General features: G+C 44.8%; 1 protein-coding gene across 8 annotated transcripts in view; it reads right to left on the reverse strand.

The window, feature by feature from the left end:
* Positions 1-13,978: 13,978 nt before the first annotated feature.
* The window catches only part of CASK (calcium/calmodulin dependent serine protein kinase), a 353,026-nt gene continuing 344,278 nt past the window's right edge, over positions 13,979-22,726 (reverse strand). For all 8 annotated transcript variants that reach the window (XM_049643727.1, XM_049643725.1, XM_049643728.1 and 5 more), the window contains 2 exons: positions 19,080-19,163; positions 13,979-15,990 (listed from right to left, as the gene is read on the reverse strand). In XM_049643727.1, the coding sequence (XP_049499684.1) occupies positions 15,814-15,990; positions 19,080-19,163 (261 nt within the window). In that variant the 3' untranslated portion in view covers positions 13,979-15,813. The remainder of the gene's footprint in view (positions 15,991-19,079; positions 19,164-22,726) is intronic.

Consider the following 22,726-nt stretch of genomic DNA (forward strand, 5'->3'; position numbering starts at 1 on the left):
TGGAAAGAGCCCAAATGTCCATCGATGGATGAATGGATAAAGATGTGGTGTGTGTATATATATATATATATATATATATATATATATATGTACATATACATATATATACACACACACATACATACAATGGAGTATTACTCGGCAATCAAAAAGAATGAAATCTTGCCATTTGCAACTACGTGGATGGAACTGGAGGGTATTATGCTAAGTGAAATTAGTCAGAGAAAGACAAAAATCATATGACTTCACTCATAGGAGGACTTTAAGAAACAAAACAGATGAACATAAAGGAAGGGAAACAAAAATAACAAAAACAGGGAGGGGGCAAAACAGAAGAGACTCATAAATATGGAGAACAAACTGAGGGTTATGGGAGGGGTTGTGGGAGGGGGGAATGGGCTAAATGGGTAAGGGGCACTAAGGAATCTACTCCTGAAATCATTGTTGCACTATATGCTAACTAACTTGGATGTAAATTTTAAAAAATAAAAAACAAAGAAAAAAATATATGGAGATTTTACAGCTAAAAGAAATAAATTCAAAAAAATTAACTTGTATTTCCTTGATCATTGAGACAATTTTCAATGTTTTAAAAAAAGTTTTTATTTAATTATTTAGTAATTTCAACACCTAACATGGGGAATTCACATCACATCGAACTCACAACACTGAGATCAAGAGTCGTATGCTCTTCGGACTGAGCCAGCCAGGCGCCCCAATGTTTGTTTTTTAATAGTACTTTAACCTAGAGTCAATTAAATGTTCATGTCCTTTGTTATACACTGGGACGTTAGTGTTTTTTTTTTTTTTTTAATGTTTATTTATTTTTGAGAGAGACAGAGACAGAACGTGGGTGGGTTAGGGGCAGAGAGAGAGGGAGACACAGAAGCAGAAGCAGGCTCCAGGCTCTGGGCTGTCAGCACAGAGCCCTACGCGGGGCTCAAACTCATGAGCTGTGAGATCATGACCTGAGCCGAAGTCGGACGCTCAACCGACTGAGCCACCTAGGCGCCCCTGGGACGTTAGTATTTTTAACCAGTTTTGTAAGCTCATTATATAATTAACTCTTTGTATGTCCTCTTTATTACAAAATGTCATTGTGAATTTGTGGTCTACAATTTGTTCATATAAAAATGTATGTTTTAATGAGATCACATCTTTCAGTTGCTTTGTGACTTCTTTGTCTTTTGTAAACTTAAAAAGTTACTCTCTTCCAGAGTTTTACTGACTACTTCTGTATTTTCATTGCCTGTCCTTTCATTTTTATATTGAACTGTTTGTCTGAAACTAATTTTGGTGTGTGATGTCTTAGTTGTCTTGGCATTAGAAAAGATCAAAATCTGGAGGGGCTACTCATCTTTCATTTACTCTTATTTCCCAAGTATTTCCCTTAATTAAAATTACGATAAAAAAATCACTGTTCTTCTCAATGAATAGTCATTTCATAAAGGTCAAAAAATGATTTGATTTTGATTTGGTATTATATTAAACCTACATGCTAATTTGGAAAAACCTGATGCCATTAAAATATTTAGTTCTTTTATCCAAGAATATTTGTCTGTTTATGCAAGTCTTATATATTCTCAGTGCAGCTTTGTTTTCTTTCTTTTCATATACATCCCATGGATTTTGTTGGTTTTTAACATCGTTACAGTTGAGAATGGCATCATTTTACCATTAATGTTTTCTTTTTTTTTAATTTTTACATGTTTGTTTATTTTTGAGAGAGAGAGCGAGAGACAGAATATGAGTGGGGGAGAGGCAGAGACAGAGAGGGAGACACAGAATCCTAACCAGGCTCCAGGCTCTGAGTTGTCAGTACAGAGCCCAATGCGGGTCTCGAACCTGTGAACCGTGAGATCATGACCTGAGCCAAAGTCGCCTGCTTAACCAATTAAGCCACCCAGGTGCCCCTCGATTAAGGTTTTCTGACTTTATTGCTACTATGTAAGAATACTACTGAGTTCTGTGTTTTTCTATCTGTTCTTTATTAACTTGAATGGATGTGCAGTTGTCCTCTTTGGCATTTCACAGTATACAGTGATATTATTAGCAAATGTGGACAGTTTTGTCTCCTCTTTTCCTACATTTGTACTTCTTTATTGTGTTTCTGAGCAGTGCTTTGAAAGCAATATTAAATAATCACAGAGAGAGGAGGATTTATGAAATAAGACATGGGGCAGCGTGTTTAGTATGACTTCCTCACTGCATTGAATGGTACAAATACAAATACGTAAATGATTAGTTGCATGGGCAAATACCAGCCTGAGAGGGATACACGGAAGTGTTAATAGCAGTCGTTTCTGAGTGGCAGAATCTGGTTGAATATCTGCTTTTTGTTTATCCATATTTTCTAAGCATTCCCTGAGGATCATGTGTTATTTAGGTAATGTAAAAGATAATGGCAATTTTAATGCCTTTATTGTGTCACTTTTAGGTGGATTATATTGCTTGTGAGTTGAAATAGCTATCCTTTATCTGCTAAGGATTCTTTTTTTTTTTTAATATGAAATTTATTGTCAACTTGGTTTCCATACAACACCCAGTGCTCATCCCAAAAGGTGCCCTCCTCAATACCCATCACCCACCCCCCATCAGCCCTCAGTTTTTTCTCAGTTTTTAAATGTCTCTTAAGCTTTGGCTCTCTCCCTCTCTAACCTCTTTTTTTTTTTTTTCTTCCTCTCCCCCATAGACTTCAGTTAAGTTTCTCAGGATCCACATAAGAGTGAAAACATATGGTATCTGTCTTTCTCTGTATGACTTATTTCACTTAACATAACACTCTCCAGTTCCATCCACGTTGCTACAAAGGGCCATATTTCATTCTTTCTCATTGCCACGTAGTATTCCAATGTGTATATAAACCACAATTTCTTTATCCATTCGTCAGTTGATGGACATTTAGGCTCTTTCCATAATTTGGCTATTGTTGAAAGTGTTGCTATAAACATTGGGGTACAAGTGCCCCTATGCATCAGCACTCCTGTATCCCTTGGGTAAGTTCCTAGCAGTGCTATTGCTGGGTCATAGGGTAGGTCTATTTTTAATTTTTTGGGGAACCTCCACACTGTTTTCCAGAGTGGCTGCACCAGTTTGCATTCCCACCAACAGTGCAAGAGGGTTCCCGTTTCTCCACATCCTCTCCAGCATCTATAGTCTCCTGATTTGTTCATTTTAGCCACTCTGACCAGTGTGAGGTGGTATCTGAGTGTGGTTTTGATTTGTATTTCCCTGATGAGGAGTGACGTTGAGCATCTTTTCATGTGCCTGTTGGCCATCTGGATATCTTCTTTAAAGAAGTGTCTATTCATGTTTTCTGCCCATTTCTTCACTGGATTATTTGTTTTTTGGGTGTGGAGTTTGGTGAGCTCTTTATGGATTTTGGATACTAGCCCTTTGTCTGATATGTCATTTGCAAATAATATCTTTTCCCATTCTGTCGGTTGCCTTTTAGTTTTGTTGATTGTTTCCTTTGCTGTGCAGAAGCTTTTTATCTTCATGAGGTCCCAGTAGTTCATTTTTGCTTTTAATTCCCTTGCCCTTGGGGATGTGTCAAGTAAGAAATTGCTGCGGCTGAGGTCAGAGAGGTTTTTTCCTGCTTTCTCCTCTAGGGTTTTGATGGTTTCCTGTCTCACATTCAGGTCCTTTATCCATTTTGAGTTTGTTTTTGTGAATGGTGTGAGAAAGTGGTCTAGTTTCAACCTTCTGCATGTTGCTGTCCAGTTCTCCCAGCACCATTTGTTAAAGAGACTGTCTTTTTTCCATTGGATATTCTTTCCTGCTTTGTCAAAGCTCAGTTGTCCATACTTTTGTGGGTCTAATTCTGGGGATTCTATTCTATTCCATTGGCCTATGTGTCTGTTTTTTGTGCCAATACCATGCTGTCTTGATGATTACAGCTTTGTAGTAGAGGCTAAAGTCTGGGATTGTGATGCCTCCTGCTTTGGTCGTCTTCTTCAAAATTACTTTGGCTATTCGGGGCCTTTTGTGGTTCCATATGAATTTTAGGATTGCTTGTTCTAGCTTCGAGAAGAATGTTGGTACAGTTTTGATTGGGATTGCATTGAATGTGTAGATAGCTTTGGGTAGTATTGACATTTTAACAATATTTATTCTTCCAATCCATGAGCAGGGAATGTTTTTCCATTTCTTTATATCTTCTTCAATTTCCTTCATAAGCTTTCTATAGTTTTCAGCATACAGATCTTTTACATCTTTGGTTAGGTTTATTCCTAGGTATTTTATGCTTCTTGGGGCAATTGTGAATGGGATCAGTTTTTTTATTTGTCTTTCTGTTGCTTCCTTAATAGTGTATAAGAATGCAACTGATTTCTGTACATTGATTTTGTGTCCTGCGACCTTGCTGAATTCATGTATCAGTTCTAGCAGACTTTTGGTGCAGTCTGTCAGGTTTTCCCATGTATAATATCATGTCATCTGCAAAAACTGAAAGCTTAACTTCATCTTTGCCAATTTTGATGCCTTTGATTTCCTTTTGTTGTCTGATTGCTGATGCTAGCACTTCCAACACTATGTTAAACAACAGCGGTGAGAGTGGACATCCCTGTTGTGTTACTGATCTCAGGGAGAAAGCTCTCAGTTTTTCCCCATTGAGGATGATGTTAGCTGTGGGCTTTTCATAAGTGGCTTTGATGATGTTTAAGTATGTTCCTTCTATCCCGACTTTCTCGAGGGTTTTTATTAAGAAAGGATGCTGAATTTTGTCAAATGCTTTTTCTGCATCGATTGACAGGATCATATGGTTCTTATCTTTTCTTTTATTAATGTCACATTGATTTGTGAATGTCGAACCAGCCCTCCAGCCCAGGAATGAATCCCACTTGATCATGGTGTATAATTCTTTTTATATGTTGTTGAATTCGATTTGCTAGTATCTTATTGAGAATTTTTGCATCCATATTCATCAGGGATATTGGCCTGTAGTTCTCTTTTTTTGCTGGGTCTCTGTCTGGTTTAGAAATCAAAGTAATGCTGGCTTCATAGAATGAGTCTGGAAGTTTTCCTTCCCTTTCTATCTTTTGGAATAGCTTGAGAAGGATAGGTATTATTTCTGCTTTAAATGTCTAGTAGAATTCCCCAGGGAAGCCATTTGGTCCTGGACTCTTATTTGTTGGGAGATTTTTGGTAACTGATTCAATTTCTTCACTGGTTATGGGTCTGTTCAAGTTTTCTGTTTCTTCCTGTTTGAGTTTTGGAAGTTTGTGGGTGCTTAGGAATTTGTCCATTTCTTCCAGGTTGTCCAGTTTGTGGGCATATAATTTTTCATAGTATTCCCTGATAATTGCTTGTATTTCTGAGGGATTGGTTGTAATAATTCCATTTTCATTCATGATTTTATCTATTTGGGTCATCTCCCTTTTCTTTTTGCGAAGCCTGGTTAGAGGTTTATCAATTTTGTTTATTTATTCAAAAAACCAACTGTTGGTTTCATTGATCTGCTCTACAGTTTTTTTAGATTCTATATTGTTTATTTCTGCTCTGATCTTTATTATTTCTCTTCTGCTGGGTTTGGGGTGTCTTTGCTGTTCTGCTTCTGTTTCCTTTAGGTGTGCTGTTAGATTTTGTATTTGGGATTTTTCTTGTTTCTTGAGATAGGCCTGGATTGCAGTGCATTTTCCTCCGAGGACTGCCTTTGCTGCATCCCAAAGCGTTTGGATTGTTGTATTTTCATTTTAATTTGTTTCCATATATTTTTAAATTTCTTCTCTAATTGCCTGGTTGACCCATTCATTCTTTAGTAGGGTGTTCTTTAACCTCCATGCTTTTGGAGGTTTTCCAGACTTTTTCCTGTGGTTGATTTCAAGCTTCATAGCACTGTGGTCTGAAAGTATGCATGGTATGATCTCAATTCTTTTATACTTATGAAGGGCTGTTTTGTGACCCAGTATGTGATCTATCTTGGAGAATGTTCCATGTGTACTCGAGAAGAAAGTATATTCTGTTGCTTTTTGATGCAGAGTTCTAAATATATCTGTCAGGTCCATCTGATCCCATGTATCATTCAGGGCCCTTGTTTCTTTATTGATCCTGTGTCTGGATGATCTATCCTTTGTTGTAAGTGGAGTATTAAAGTCCCCTGCAATTACCACATTCTTATCAATAAGATTGCTTATGTTTGTGATTAATTGTTTTATATATTTGGGGGCTCCTGTATCCGGCACAGAGACATTTATAATTGTTAGCTTTTCCTAATAGATAGACCCTGTAATTATTATATAATGCCCTTCTTCATATCTTGTTACAGCCTTTAATTTAAAGTCTAGTTTGTCTGATATAAGTATGGCTACTCCAGCTTTCTTTTGACTTCCAATAGCATGATAAATAGTTCTCCATCCCCTCACTTTCAATCTGAAGGTGTCCTCAGGTCTAAAATAAGTCTCTTTTAGAAGCAAATAGATGGGTCTTGATTTTTTATCCATTCTGATACCCTATGTCTTTTGGTTGGAACATTTAGTCCATTTACATTCAGTGTTATTATAGAAAGATATGGGTTTAGAGTCATTGTGATGTCTGTAGGTGTCAAGCTTGTAGTGATGGCTCTGGTACTTTGTGGTCCTTGCAACATTTCACTCACAGAATCCCCCTTATGGTCTCTTGTAGGGCTGGTTTAGTGGTGATGAATTCCTTCAGTTTTTGTTTGTTTGGGAGGACCTTTATCTCTCCTTCTATTCTGAATGACAGACTTGCTGGATAAAGGATTCTCGGCTGCATATTTTTTTCTGTTCATCACATTGAAGATTTCCTGCCATTCCTTTCTGGCCTGCCAAGTTTCAGTAGAGAGATCTGCCACTAGACTTATCGGCCTCCCCTTATATGTTAGAGCGTGTTTATCCCTAGCTGCCATCAGAATTTTCTCTTTATCCTTGTGTTTTGCCAGTTTCGCTATGATATGTTATGCAGAAGATCGATTCAAGTTATGTCTGAAGGGAGTTCTCTGTGCCTCTTGGATTTCAATGCCTTTTTCCCTCCCCAGATCAGGGAGGTTCTCAGCTATGATTTGTTGAAGTATACCTTCAGCCCCTTTCTGTCTCTCTTCCTCTTCTGGAATTCCTATGATACAGATATTGTTCCGTTTGTTCCGTTCACTTAGTTCTCTAATTCTCCCCTCATACTCCTGGATTTTTTTTTTATCTTTTTCTCAGCTTCCTCTTTTTCCATAATTTTATCTTCTAATTCACCTATTCTCTCCTCTGCCTCTTCAATCTGAGCTGTGGTCGCCTCCATTTTATTTTGCACCTCATTTATAGCATTTTTTAGCTTCTCATGACTATTTCTTAGTCCCTTGATCTCTGTAGCAATAGATTCTCTGCTGTCCTCTATACTTTTTTCAAATCCAGTGATTAATTTTATGACTATTTGATTGCTTAAATCGTTCTTGATCAATTCATTAGCTCTTGCTACTTCCTGGAGCTTCTTTTGAGGAGAATTCTTCCATTTTGTCATTTTGGATAGTCCCTGGAGTCACGTGGAACTGCAGGGCACTTCCCCTGTGCTGTCTGGAGTAACTTGCATTGGTGGGCGGGGCCGCAGTCAGACCTGATGTCTGCCCTCAGCCCACTGCTGGGGCCACAGTGAGGCTGGTATGTACCTTATCTCCCCCTCTCCCGGGGGCAGGACTCACTGTGGAGTGGTATGGCCCCTGTCTGGGCTACTTGCACACTGCCGGGCTTGTGGTGCTGCTTCGATGGGATCTGGCCAAGGGCATATTAGGGTGGATCCGCATGGTGCACAGGGGCAGTAGGGGCAGACTCAGCTCGCTTTGCCTTCGGTGGTCCACTTCGGGAGGGGCCCTGCGGCATCGGCATCGGGAGGGAGGCAGACTCGTCGGAGGGATGGATCCGCAGAAGCACAGCGTTGGGTGTTTGCGCGGTGCAAGCAAGTTCTGTGAAGGGAACTGGTTCCCTTTGGGATTTTGGCTGGGGGATGGGCGAGGGAGATGGCGCTGGCGAGCGCCTTTGTTCCCTGCCAAACTGAGCTCTGTCCTCCGGAGGGTCAACAACTCTCCCTCCCGTTGTCCTCTAGCCTTCCTGCTCTCGGAGCAGAGCTGTTGACTTATAACATTCCAGATGTTAAGTCCCGCTGGCTGTCAGAGCTCACGCAGTCTGGCCCTTCCGCTTTTACTAACCAGACTCGGGGGCTCTGCCTTGCCGGGTGGGATGGCTGCCCCTCCACTGCCCCGGCTCCCTCCCGCCAGTCCGTGTAGCGCGCACGGCGTCTCTGCCCTTCCTACCCTCTTCCGTGGGCCTCTCGTCTACGCTTGGCTCCAGAGAGTCTGTTCTGCATCTTCTGACAGTTTTCTGGGTTATTTAGGCAGATGTGGGTGGAATCTAAGTGGTCAGCAGGACGCAGTGAGCCCCACGTCCTCCTACGCCGCCATCTTCCTCCAAAATCCTAAGATTCTTCTTAAAGTTTATTTTTTGAGAGCAAAAGAGGGAGGGAACGAGTGGGGGAGGGGCAGAGAGAGAGAATCCCAAGCAGGCTCCGCACTGTCAGCGCAGAGCCCACCGCGGGGCTCGAAGTCACGAACTGAGAGATCGTGACCAGAGTTGAAATGAAGTCAGACACTTAACCGACTGCGCCACTCAGGCGCCCCTGCTAAGGATATTCTCTATTTTATTTTTAAGAGTTTTTGTTTTTAATTTAGAACTGGGTTGAATTTTGTCAAATGTCTTCTTGGTGGTTGTGAGATGATCATACTGGTTTTTGCTTTTCTTTTTGTAACTGAGATATAGCTTATATACAGTGAAATGCATAGATCTTAGGTGTTCAGTTCAACATGTTTTGACAATTGTGTATACCCACATAACCGCCACCCCAAACAAGAAATGGAACATTTCTACCACCCCAGAAAATTCTAGGGGAAGTTCTGTGGGAAGCTGTTGATTTGTGTGGCTGAGCCTTTACCACCAGCTTTGTGCACGATCTTGATTTCCCTCTCACCATGGTTTCACATCTCGACGGCCTGGAGTCACATGTGAGACCCCAGCAGGCTGTCCCCTGTCAAACAGTTTGTTCATCCTTCATCAATCACTCTGGTGGCAGGAGGGAGCTGCTTCTCTGCAGGGTAATTGGCCATGGGGAGGGGGAGATAAAGCTGCCTCTGAAGCGGGAGGAGGGCAATGGCAGGAGCTGCAAGCTTTTAGTGATCAGGCCTAAGAAGGCGGCTGTGGCCACACTGATTTTGGGCACCCGTCCCTGAAAGGTTAAGATGGGGATGGGCGTGGAGAGCAGGTGTGTGCGTTGGGTGCAGGATCCCCCACTCTGCCCTAAGCATGGGATTTCATCTGCAGGCTCAAGTGTTGTGTGCTCATTCCTTGAGAAAGTCAGATGCCACCTTTTGGAACATTCTGTCCTGGAGCACCCCTTGCCTTTGGCTGGGTTGCTAGTTTGCACTACTATCTTGTCCTTTAAGAGGCTTGCTACCCTTAGGATATTCAAGGTCACTGCCTTCAGTGACCTTAAACTGAAGGTCACTGTCTAGTACCCTGCACCAGTCTGGTTGCATTCTTTATGTAGATTCCCTCTCTGCTGCCGTCGTTCATGGAATGATACTGGGTGTTATTTACTTGGCTTATCATATTGCAGTAAACTGGGGAAAATACAGACATACGTGTTTCTGTTCATTTCTGTCAGCTTAATGTGGACATGTTAGATGTGTTTTCAGTGGCACGAAGTACGGGAAATAAGCCTAATGTTAGTGTTATGCTTTTGGTCATCAGTATGTTGAGGTAAGTAATCTGAAGAAACATGATTTGGCATTCCCTGAATCAAAAGGCCAGGGACTCAATGTCTTGTGTCTGAATGTGATGTAGACTCTTCTATACATTTTTTTTTTTTTTTTTTTTTAAGGGGAAGTTTTCTTGAGAAAAGCAAACGATCCCTCCTGGTTTGTGTTTGTTTGACATGAGCCACGTGAGCACTTTGGGCCTGGGCTATTTCTGGAGGTGCGTGTTTGGACACATGCAAGTGTGGGTGTCTGAGGCCACCGTGGTTCTTTGCTTGTGCAGAGCCTAGGGAAAGGAGGTCATCGAGGCACGCAAGGGGCCATATCCCAGACTCTAGCTAGAGAGCAGAGCAAAGCACCCAACACCAAGGGCAGCAGGCTTCCTCCCAGGGCTTTCTATGCAGACATCAAACCAGAGACTTGCTCGTTCTCCATGCTGGGTGCCTACCCCACTCCAATCAGTTTAGGCTGCTATTTCCAGGAGCTGTGACACTTGGATTTTTTTTTTCTCTTTTTTTAAACCCCAAGCTATTTAAAATCTGCATCCAAGTGCGAGCAGCTAAAGTTGAACTGCTCTCAGGACGCAGTCTGCGTCAGTTAGGCTAAAGACCGTGACTCCCAGGGTGCACCTGGGAGCCCAGGAGGTCGCTCTCTCCACCGCACAACCCCCCCGCCCCCCCACCGCATCTGTGGCAAGGCCTGTGAGGCCAAATCCTGGAGGGGAGCCCCCCGTCCCTCCAGTCATCCTGTGTTCTCTCCACCAAGCTGTTTGGCCTGCAATCTGAGGAAACAACTGCCTTTTCATGTTTTATACATTTTATTCATACATTTCTCCAACTTTGAAATGACAAAAGCCCAATTCTATGGTTTCCCGTTACACAGCATCCTACAGGTATGTATATTCTACAAAGAATACTATGGAGTTTCTCTTCCTCCCCTGTCACACAAGAGATAACTGATTAGGGTTCCATCGACTTGTACTGTCACTGGCAGTGCACCAGCGTTCGGCTTGTTCTGGCGACAGGGCAGAGGGATCAGGGCGGGAGGGTGTGTGCTAAGGCATGTAAATAGATACACACAGAGAGAAAGAAAAGCGGGACATTTACAAAGAATCCGAACCTTTCCGATCCCCTCACCTCCTGGGTGTTGAAGGACCCCTCCTGCACGAATGCTCTTGCTAAGGCTTCGCTGTACCCTGCAAATACTTACAACCGGAAATGGTGAAATATACAACTGTTAACATCGCTCTCTTTTTATCACCGAGACAATACTTCAAAACCTTTTATAAAAAGGCAGTTATACAGACAGAAAAAAGAACACGTTGGCAAAACTTGATGCAAAACAACCCCCAAACTGAGTTGGAAAGGGTGACACACCTGCACTGTAATTGAACAGGATGACGCTGTGGCCTCAGCACATGAGAGCTGCGTGGCCTTTGCATCAGTCACCCTGCTACCCACACCCCCCCCCCCCCCCCCCCCCCCCCACCCCCGCGCCGCCACACACCAGCCTGCACGGGCGTCATTCCAGGACACAGCTGAGACTGGAAGTTGGTTCCGCCAATTCTTAGTCTCTTCAAAATGAGAAAAACAAAAAAGGCGGGCCACTCACTATGGAGGAACGCCTATTTCTGCTCCTAGGCACAACTCCTTCTAAGAGGTTGCACTCATTCTGGGTCCCGAGATGGTGAATCCCAGGCGTCTCTCGGTGAGAACGCCGGCAGCCAAGTTCTGACTTTCTGAGCATGCACAGGTATGGAGTTGTGCTTAGGGCCAGAAATGAGGTCGCCCGTGTGGTGACAAATGTCTCTTTCCATTTGCTTTTGCTCAGTCCGTTTGCACAGGTTCAAGAGAGTTGATGGTCAGGTGAAAGGTGGTGGGCACTCTGGATTTTCTGTGTCTCCGAAGAGCTAAGACTTGGAGGAGCCTGTGCTAGAGATGGTGTGGCCCCCTCAGTCTCCTCTCCCTGTGGGCTGGGGTCTGCCCACCTTCTGCGACTCAAGAGTGGCAGCGAAAGGAGCAGATAAAAGGGATGTGGATGGGTGAATATACCCCTCGTGGCCCTTTCTTCCACTTCCTGGATGTGGGCCACAGCTGGACTTCACTCAGCCAGAAGACCAGAGACTTCCAATAACTCCAAGTTTAAGGCGAACCGATAAGCATGGGATAAGCCAATGGAACATCAAGTCTTACGGGGACAGTCCTTTAACCAACGACATCAAATAGGAAAACCTTAATTCTAAAGGGGTGAGAAAAGGAAGAGTTCTACCAAATGAGATGATTCACGATTAAAGCTTGTAGCCCTCCTGCAAGCTGCCTCAAAGAAGCAAAATGTCTTTCTAAGAGGAGAATTAATTAGAGGCGCAGAACAAGAGAAAGGCGCACGGGGACCTTTAGCCTATGACAGGCCATAATCAGCCTTAGCATCTTAAGCTCTTGTAGAGGATGGAATTAGGAAGCAGTGTTCAGTTCTGGAAAAGCAAACTCCTCCCCTGCCCCTCAACACACACACACACACACACGCATGCGCACGTTTGATGACACAAAGAGGGGGGGGGGCGTGTGGTGAGGACGGCAAGGGGCTTGTCGACTGCAATTGCCTTCCCTTTCCAAGGGGACCGTGCGGGAGGCATCACAGTTAAGAACTTAGTAATGAAAAAATCTTCTTGCTAGCAGTAGCAGTGTGTTCTCTTTGCCCCAAGAGACTGACCTGAAACAAAGAAAAGGACACCACATGGGTGGGAGACAAGAGACTTTGATTTGGGCGGGCCTGTCCTTAAGGGCGCAGTGTCTGCTCTGGGCGTCTCCCTGTCCTGAGGGTGGCTCCTCAACTGACTAAACTTTTTCAAGGAATGAACCTGACTTCTCACTGAACAGGTGACTACGAGTGATTTGAAGACAAAAAACTCTCCTCTGCAGTAATGACATCAAAACTTTCCCAAGATCACGGTGGTGTTGCATCCAGCCTCAAGTGGCTGGAGCCGGCGGTGTGAGATTGAGCTGGACTTGGGGCAGAGGGGCCCTGCAACATATTTAGATGACCCGCCACCAACAGGACGGCCCCAGAAGAAAACCTTCTGAAGGCAAACAGCAGGAAGTAGGTCACCCATTTCTTTTCTTCTCTGAGCAAATATTTTAAACCATCTCATCTGACAGGAGATACACTTAATTGCATTTTAAAAAGCTACCAAATTATCTCTGCACTGGGAAACTTCCAGATGAATTGAGTGACATCTTCCTTTTTAGCATTGAAATTGTATAGGCTGTACATGCAGTAACTACCACCTTATTAAAAAAATCAGGAACTTCTCTTTAACAAATAATTCCTCGTGTTAAAAAAACACCCCCCTTTTTTGCTGTGGGGGTGGGGTTGGGTGGGGTAGAGAACCCTCTGAAACATGGCTCAGTTGACCAGTGATAAGACTTAATAATTCTAATCATTTGCTCTGGCCTTTAAAAGGAACAAAACAAAATGATTTTGCTGATGGAATGGAAGCAGCGAAGCTTTTTAGTAATTTTCTCTGATTGCTTGGTGGATGATTGTAATGTAGCAGCGGCAGTTTTGTACGGAAATTACTGTGAGTTTAAGTGTTTTCTGGTAGGTCATAAAGACATTACTTTAGAGAAGGGCCTGTATTAGTGGAATGAACAGATGACCTCTCTGAGAAGTTCAGCCAGAACAAGTTCTGGGCTCAGGAAGTTTGCCATCCACACAGTGGTGAGAACAGCGCCCGCCTTTGTGCCTCTCAGATGGGGAAGACAGGACCGGCGCTACAGCACTTTCTCAATTCCGGGCCACAGACGTCTAGACTGGCATTGCTTTGCTCTTCTTCTGCTTGATCCACCTCTATCAACGTGGCTTAAGATTGGCATCATCAGCATCTCTGGAGATTTGGCCTCAAAGGGCCAGAGGGGGTGTGGGCTTTTCTAGCTGAGGGAGGGGCTTCGCGTCCCCATTCTTTGTGCTTCATTGGAAAAGAGGTAGAGCGGGCACTTTCACAGTGAGAAGAGCCCGGATTGTGGTCAGTACCATCACAGGAATGCATGACTGGCCTTGGTATCAGATTTAAATCAATCCTGACACAGCTCTAAACAGCTCTTGGGGTTTCCCTTCTCCATCCATGGTGTCTCTGGTTTGGCGGTTTGGTCACCCTGCCGTGGGGCCTCAATAGAAGCAGTTCACGCAACACCTTATAAGTTGCAAACTCATCCGGTCACCGACAAAGGACAACAGAGAGAAAAAAAAAAATCATTGTTTAATAAGAGTTGTTGGGAGGGGAGGGTGACACCTTACAAGGAGAATACAAATGCCTCCTCTGTGTGGTCCTTCAAGAGGAGCCTTTTAGCTCACAACACAGCCTGCACATCCCGCCAAGGCACAAAGCGATGAGGCCATCTAACCGACAAGAAGCAAACAGGATGGTATTTTCTCAAGGATCGAAGGTTAACAGAACCACTTCACACCCTGACCCTCTAAGGAAGAATCTTCTGCTGACCTCTGGTCAAGAGTTGGAAAACCCCAGCCTGAGTCTCCTGTACTGGAAGAATGTGACCTCATGGAAGGGCGATGAGATGGTTCATGTCTCTAAAGCAACAAGGGACGATGATTCTCCTGTGCCAAGGGATATAGCAAGAGGAAGGAGAAACCACAGACGGCCTCCGGTACGTGGGTGGCCCTCAGGCGCACTGCGCTCTGGGAGCCAGAGGTGGTCCGAGCTGTGCTCTGGCGGAGTATTTTGTTGTCCTGCCTACTGACAGTCACTCCTGGGCCTTCAGTGGTTCAGTGAGCATCTAATGAATTACAAAATCTAAAAGATCATCAGCTTGTAAACCTCAACAAATCTGTAATGAAATGAAGGACCCAAAGGCATTTAATTATTGAACACATAAAAGGAAGTATATTTAAAAAAAAAAATTGGTCAAACTGTCCTGTTAGTTATCATTTTAAAGGAATTTACAGGGCTGTTATAGATTATTCTTTTGGAATAATTCAGTTTATAGCAAATGCCTAAACTGGTTTCTTCATTGCACAGTATATTTTCTTAAAATGGGTGCTTTAAAACAATTACATACATATTAAAAATCCTCATTTCTCTGCTTAATTAAAATGTTAATACTCTCAGACAACACAGATCTGAAATGGTGAAACCAGCAATTCCCCCTCCCACCTTACAACAAATTAAATTGAGACAAAATTACAAACACATTTCACTACATGATTATTAATAAAAATCAGTTTTTTTTTTTTATAAAGTTGCCCGAAATGCAAGGGATGTGCATAGGTTTACAACTTAGTCATAATAGCATTTTATTCTTACTCCCCTGGGTGTGCCCCGTGAACGGAATGTACTTTGCTGTAGATTACAGATTGTTTTGTCCAACACAGACACACCGACAGCATAAACGCTCGCGACTGTCCACATGCATTAAGAGTCAAGACCCAACTTCAAATCTCTAAAAGGTTTACAGGGTGCTTCAAAGAGACAGTATCACATTATCTGGATGTTACATAAAGGACTTAAAAAAAAAAAAGCTATTCTAAAAAAAAAAAAAAAGAAAAAAGGCCTTTAGAAATTTATGACTGTTTTGTAATCACTAAGACTGATTATTTCAAATAAATAAAGGAAAGAAAGATATTCCAATTCATAAAATCAGACTCTAAAAAGAATGTAGTGTTCCACCCCCAGTCAAGGTAACAGAATCATTGTTTATTATTAAAATAGATTATAGAAAGCAGCATCTATTTTGTGCAGTTTTTAGGGGCCTTGGAAATAAAAAGCTATGATTTCCAAAAATATAACATTCCAAAGGATTGAATAATACATACATTTAAAGATACATTTTATTAAAGTTTAGGAGAACTGATTAAAAAAGATACTGTCTCTTTAAATGAGTGTGTAATTGTTTTCTCCTCCTATCTATTCGGACATGACAATAATTATAAATGGAGGTCACACTACAACTAGGTAGTCTTAGGGACCATGACCTGCTGACACACGGCCGATAACAAAGAGGCTTTTCCATGTATGAGGTGGCTCCTGGGTTCGCGGCAGGTCTCTTGGGAGAGGCCTAATAGACCCAGGAGACCGGGACCCACTGCGGGGCTGTGCACACGAGCTCCACGGCTTCCTCCAGATGTCTGATTGTCTCATCAATTTCATTGTTGATAATTGTGAGATCGAAGTAGTGTGCGTATGTTCTCTGTAAGATATCGGACTCCTTCTGCAGACGTTGAAGAGATTCATCCTAAATGGCGGTGGGATGGAGGTCGGGGTAGGGCGTGGGAGGAGGGAAAAAAGCAAAGGCAAGACAGAAGTCAGCTGGACTCTTTCTCTCTCCACGTTCCCGTTACTCCCAGTGTCACAAGCAGGCAAGGCTGGACCTCGATGTGCTGCATCGGGGCACGAGGCCAAGTCCGCTTTGTGACAGAGGAGGCAGTGGGCCCTGTGATGGCAGGGTCACGGAGGAGCGGCCTGTGGCCCGACTGCTCACCATGCAACGGGAGCTCCATGCCAAACCGGGGGATCAGAGAAACCAGACACTCTTCGGCAAACACAACGCCCCACCGGCCCGGCTGCTGCCATCTGCCCCAGCGGGAGCCAGTCTCCTGACTGACCGGCAGTGAGGGCTCCGGAGGTGAGGCCAGAGCCCTGCATCCCCCTGCTTCCCTCTGTCCTCTGCTCGCACTTGTGTGGGGCCCCAGAGCCCAGCTGCATCCGCACCAAGAAGCCACTGCCTCTGGCCAACAAATTAAGTTGCATTTTCCCCTCTTCTCCTTAGAGGTCCAACATGTTCCAGGAATTCAATTACGTATAATGGCCCTCGCTCAATAGCAGTGGATGCCAGAGGCAAAAGCTTTTTGGATGTTGCAAATAATGGATGAAATAAGGCCATTTCCCAGATACAACAGCAACTGGCATCTGATGAATCCCCTCAAACTGCTCTATGCTGGAAATGGCCAGATGTCACTGGTCAGAAGGACTCGCACCTCTCAGGGAAAAAACTCAAGGGAAAGCAGCTACTGAACTCTAGGGGGCTTTGCTGCTGGAAAGGACTTCCCCTCAACTCCTAGAGCTTGCTGCAGATCTCTTAAGGGCCACCAGAAAGTCTGCCTCTGGATCCTCACAGGGCAGACACCGTTAGGTTGAACTTTCAATGGACAAATTCAAATCTGAGGCCAGAGAACTCTGTAAGTCAACTTTGCCCTGCCTCTCCCCCAACACGAGGTAGGTAAGGAAGGTATTGGGCTGAGTCTTACGTATGTGGAGATATAGTTAATACCTGTTTATGTGATTAGTATCTTTCCCCGACTGGAGCGTAAACTTGTCTGTGTGCCCGGTCATTGCTGTGCCCAGCATTTGGCACTGTGCCCCGCACACAGCAAGTGCTTACTTGGAAAGAAAGCACCTGGCTAATATTGCCCATTATGGGGTTTGATGAGTGCAAACCTCTACTAGGTCCTACTATTCTACTAGGAAATGGAGGTCTTGATAACAGAGACCTCCAGAAACACTAAAGGATGCGGGAGCCATGGTGCCCAGAGCTGACTTAGGACCCCTCCTCTTCTCTGAGGCCCATCCATTATTTGTGAGAAACCCTTGCTGATGAGCCCCGGTCTGTGGGTGTGAGTCTCTGGGAAGGGGATCGAATGGGGTGTCCCCGGATCCCATCATGGCACCATGGTGTGGGTGGACAGTTACCAGGCAAGCTAGGGACTCCATCTTTTCTCTCAGGATGCTCTGAAAGGAATGTCGGATGTGGTCTGTTGTCGTCTACTGGGATTTCAAAGCAGGGCATGGTATGCTGGGCCGTGCAGTGTTAACTATTACAGTGTAGATAAGACCTCAGTTCCTCACCACCTTCTAAGGTCCTATCAACACGCTTTCCACTTGTACTTAGAGTATTTTCACTGTGGCTATACTTGACAACGAACAATGCAGAAGCCCCATTTTAGGAAACACTCATTCACCCAAAGACAGGAGTGCATCCTGCCAGCCTGGGAAGAGACCATTCCTACCACACCACTCTCTGGGCTAGGGGACTCCACTGAAAAACACCGTCCTGGGCCTCAGAGACCAGGGGCAGACTTCAGGATTTACTCAGAAAGCTGGGTTGATGAAAACATTCAAGAAAATGTATGGCTGACGGCATCAATTTTTAAACGTAGCTCTCTTTACAGAAAAAGAAAGCTTCCTCTTAAGGACCTTACAGGCTGAAGCTATATTTGTCCGTTTATTCCTCTACAGCACTTGTCTGCGGGATTGCCTTCTGCATGAGCAGGGTTTAACTCAGTGAAAACAAAATGCCTCTATTCTACCAGCAGAAGCCAGAATTTATGGGAAGGAAAGGTCTATGTTCTACATCTAGGAAAGGAAACAAGGTTGGATTTCATCACCTCCTAGCTGGTACTTACGGGCAATTTTCTGCACCATTTTGGCAGCTATGGAAAATTAGTAAAAGGGCAGGAAGACAGGCAAAAACAAAAAACAAAGCAAAGATGACAATCCAAGAAAAATACATGGCAACCAAAGGATAAGCGCTAAGCACAACGTGGGGTTTCACACAGGCCAGGGTGTTAACGGAGATGGGAAAGGTGGATTTACAAAGGGATACGCCACTTGCAAACAACAGGACAAAAACTAATGACCGGAAGTATGAGTAACATGGAAATGTAAAGATTTAGCCTTCCTCAGAGGCCTGCAACATGAACACTTCCAAGCCTGACTGTAGTGTTCTGGGCTCTGGTGGGTTTAGGCCAGTGGTTAACTGAGCAGAGCCAAGAGCCCTCTGGTGGTTTCTCGACCCAGCAGAAGCAATGGAGGACTCTGCACGAGACTCTTCGTAAGAGTGGCCCTGCAGCAGATCAGCACGGATGCACTTACCAGACACTCCGTAACTACCCTCTGATCTGCCCAGCCACAGAAGGCCTCTGGGTCAGCTGGGTACTAGATGGTGATGCCAACTCTTGAAGGCACTATCTCTGCGGCAGCTGCTGGCTTGACTTAGCCTGACAGGGGACAGAGCTCATGTCCAGGTTTGGTGGTCTCCAGGGACCTGCATGGGCTCCGCTCCAGAGGCTGCCTGAGGGAACTCGGGCAGCTGGGCCAGGGTCATGGGTTCCTTATAGCGCTCTTCTGGCAAAGCAATCACTGGCCTAGAGCTGGGCCTGTGGCCTGCCACTGTCTTAGCCCAGCGCCCATTAGGGGTGGAAAGGGCCACAGCGGCTCGGCAAGCTTTCACGCCTTCGTTTCCTTGTCTTACTGATGTGGGGCTTTGGTCTTGCACACAACACACACATGGATCCTAACGGCGGGTAAAAACAGAGCAGCCCTTACCTCATTTAAACCTGGAGTGATAGTCGGTGCGGCAATAAAAACAACAAAAGGAGCAAACTCCGCAGTCCTCAGGACCTTCAGTGCCTGTGTACAAAGCAAAAACTGGAACTTAGAAATCATGAGTGCAGCATTTAATGGAGTCCGTAAGAAATCACACAACGGAAAAAACCCTTGATTCAAAGTTTTGGCAAGGGATTATTGAATTTACCAGCTTTATAAGTAACTTCTGTTACTCCTTTTCTTCCAAAGGATGGACCACAGCCATCAGCAAATAAAAGGTGACAAACCGGACATCTTAAAAACTGAATCTCATGAATCAATAGGACTGACTTTTCTTCAGCCACGTCAACACTGATTATGTCGGTTAAGGTTCATTTAAACCTGGCTATTAGCTGTAGCCTTTTTAGTTGATAGGAAATGTGTTTTGGGGTAGGCTTGGATCATTGTGCGGGCTCTGCCACTGAGCTACAGCCCACTTCACCCCATTTTAACCTTCGAACTGCTAACAAGGCTAGTGGGTCCCTGCCACTGTCACTGTGAAGCCGTGTTCACACTTACGGGGCCTTCTGAGTCGCCCTGATGCAAGGCCCCGTGGGGCTCACGGGGGAAGAGAGACCTTGTCTGGGGCTGGAGTCTGGAGACACTAAATGAGCTCTGTGGCTGCGGGTAATTGGAGGCCCGCAGGAAAACGCTGTGTTGGAGGGAGAGGGGCCCCTGAGGCTGATGCAGTTCCCTTCAGAGGCATAAAACACGTTGAACGGTGCAGCCACCAGTTTGCACAGACACACTGCCAAGCTGGCATCCCATGCCCTAGGAGTCGTTTCTGGTAAGGGAGTGCTTGTCAGCTCCTCCCGGTGGGGGGGGGGGGGGGGGGGGGACGTGACCCTGCAATGGGCTATGGATTCCCCTGCATGGGACAAAAATTCCAGCATACGTGGGTACACAATTCACAAGTGTCTGGTGTGTCATTAATTTGCGCCGCAGCGAATAGTATCTTGCTGTCCTTCATCTGAGCATTTAACATGCGTGTTCTGCTACCTGCGTATCTGGCTTTCTAAATGGCCTTTCAGTGGTTTGCTTTGCTCTGTTCCTACTCCTCCCTCTTTTGCCTGGTTCACGGTGGTAGCAACGAGACCGGTCACTCTGCCCCTGTACTAAAAGCCTGCTACTAGAATGATCGATCCTTCTGGCAAGGCAAATCCCATCATATTGCTCCTCTACTCCAAACCCTTCCACAGCTCCATCTCGGCCTTGGGATAAAATGTATACTCCTTAGCATGAATGCTGAATCCCTCTGTCCTGAGCTGGCCCGTGCTTATCTCAGTCTCTCTCTACACCTCTCTGCTGCTTCCCCCTCTTCCAACTGGCCTTGCTGAACCACTTCCAGTTCCAGAAAGGGCCACACTCTCTCTGCCTTCCCAGCTTTGTCTTACTACTCCCTCTGCCTGGATGCTCCGTCCCCATTCTCCCTTTAGCATGGCTGAATGATCCGTGAGCACCTGGCTCTGGTGTTCTTTAGTCTGCAAAGTCCTCTGTGGGCTCTGAGCCAGGCCCCCTCGCCCCCGACCATGGGACCCAGGATGCTGCACACCAAGTACCCAGATACGAGAGGGTGAGCTTACGGGCAGGGGTGATGTCTTGTTCAGTCATCTCCCTTGTGCCCTGTATGGCAGCCGGCATAAACTGTGTTTATGGTAAAATGAAAATGGAAAAGCAGCACACAGGATTGGCAGAAAATGTTTGACCAGTGGGCACTGTGCTTGGTGGCTGAAGGGAACCTCTTGGCCTCTGACTATACGGAGCCGTGAGAGACCAACAGGGATGATAAAGGTTTAGTGCAAGGTTCACTTTCACTGGGATTGGGTTTCTGAATCCCAGCCACACAGGATCTCCTTATGGATTAAGGGGGCCCAGCACATTGTTTCAGCCATCATATCAAAGTGCTTCAGTTGTGGACATCACATTCCCCTCAGGAGAAAGCTCTTTGGGCCTGGCTATGCTCCCTTTTGACAGCGGTAATTGGCAATTTCTTTGCCAACCCTTTTGTGATTGAGAGTTCTGTTAAGGAATAAATATCACGGAAAAGTCCATATATAGCTCAATTGAGCTAAACAGGGATCTTCCTTTGGAAATCTCCTGTGAATATAATTTTGGGCCTCTTTTTCTGTCTTTCCTGTGCTCATAAATCAGGAGGGTCAGTTGAGACAGAAGGTTTCCTCGTCCACCCACAGCCAGCCTCTAGGCAACTGAGATGGGGAGATATCCCAGTTCACGGTTCCTACCCTTGCTTCCATCCCTGAAGTGACTCCACGCACAGAGGGAGCCTAGATGCCGAATGGAACCCACTGGTGAAGTTGAGAATGACACCTCAGGCGTGAAACGGCCTTTTTTCTGCTCAGTAACCCCAGCCTGAAGGCCACCCAATTCTCTGAAATTTTAAGTGCTAGCCTGTGATTGTTTTTGCAACGCCAGAAAACACACTCCTGGGCAACCATAAGCTCCCCGCAGATTACCCTTCTCTGTGCAGCATGCACACCCTTTGCCTTTATCCATCCGGACACGAAGATCATTCCGCACTTACTGTGTGTTGCCCAGTGCTCTCGTGTTCACGAATCAGATTATATTCCCTTAGCAGCTAATTCCAAGGAAAGAACTGGCATCCTTCTAGCAGATAAGGATGATGTGATCCACGACATTCCCCTTTTTGTCCTGCTCACCAGGACGTTCAGAGCCAAACTGCACGCTGATCAGAGCAAATACAGTGGCCTTTTCATGGCTTTGATTTTCGATTTCGATACTAGGTTACTTTCTTTTCTTTTTCTATGTCATTATATTTTCAAAAATGAAAAGACCCCCTCAAATCCTGAGATTTTCTTGTCCAGTAGCCCTCATGTCTTCACCACAGTCACCACACATTTCCTCAGGTGTCCCCAACTGCTCGACTTACAGGGCTTAAGTGCATGCCTTTTTTGGTGTGTGCGTGTAGTCTCTGCTTGCCTGGGCTTTAGGGTCACTTCAGGGACAGTAATTGGAATGGCTTCACAAAGATTCCCTCCCCTCAGGCTGTTAACAGGGGACTTCAAGAGGTCTCTTAAACCCTCTTCCTTTCTGACTGAAGACGAGACACAAGTTTGTCAGTATTTACAGGCAAATATTTCTTTCTGAATCCCGGAGAGGCGGGGGAGTCTAGAAAGGTCACTGAAAATATGCTGGATTTAAACAGCCAAAGCAACATTAGGTTTAACATTTAAAGTTAAGTCTTTAGTTCTCTTCTGTGGAGACATGAATTGATTTTATGGCTCATATATGGCCAACAGTTGATCCCAGGTTACCACCCATAAGGACTGAAAACGTATTTGATCAAGTCCCTAAGACGCAGATAGCTTTAAGACGTATCTGCTTTGCAAACTTAGAAAGCGTATAGGGGCAAGTGTCTGAGTCATTCTACACAAAAATATAAGGGTTTAAGGAAAAGCACTATGACCCCAGACATAATCTTTCACAAAACGGCCCCTAGTTCAGAACCTGGCTCTTGTTTCGAAGTACAGATTCCTAACAAGACCACGGCTACCCCTTGTTGACAACCTTTCCCTCTATGGGCAAAAGCCAAACCACAAGTATTCTGCTACCGTTAACTTGTTAAGGCA

The sequence above is a fragment of the Panthera uncia genome, chromosome X, assembly GCF_023721935.1.
Source record: "Panthera uncia isolate 11264 chromosome X, Puncia_PCG_1.0, whole genome shotgun sequence".
In the NCBI taxonomy this organism is placed as follows: Eukaryota; Metazoa; Chordata; class Mammalia; order Carnivora; family Felidae; genus Panthera; species Panthera uncia.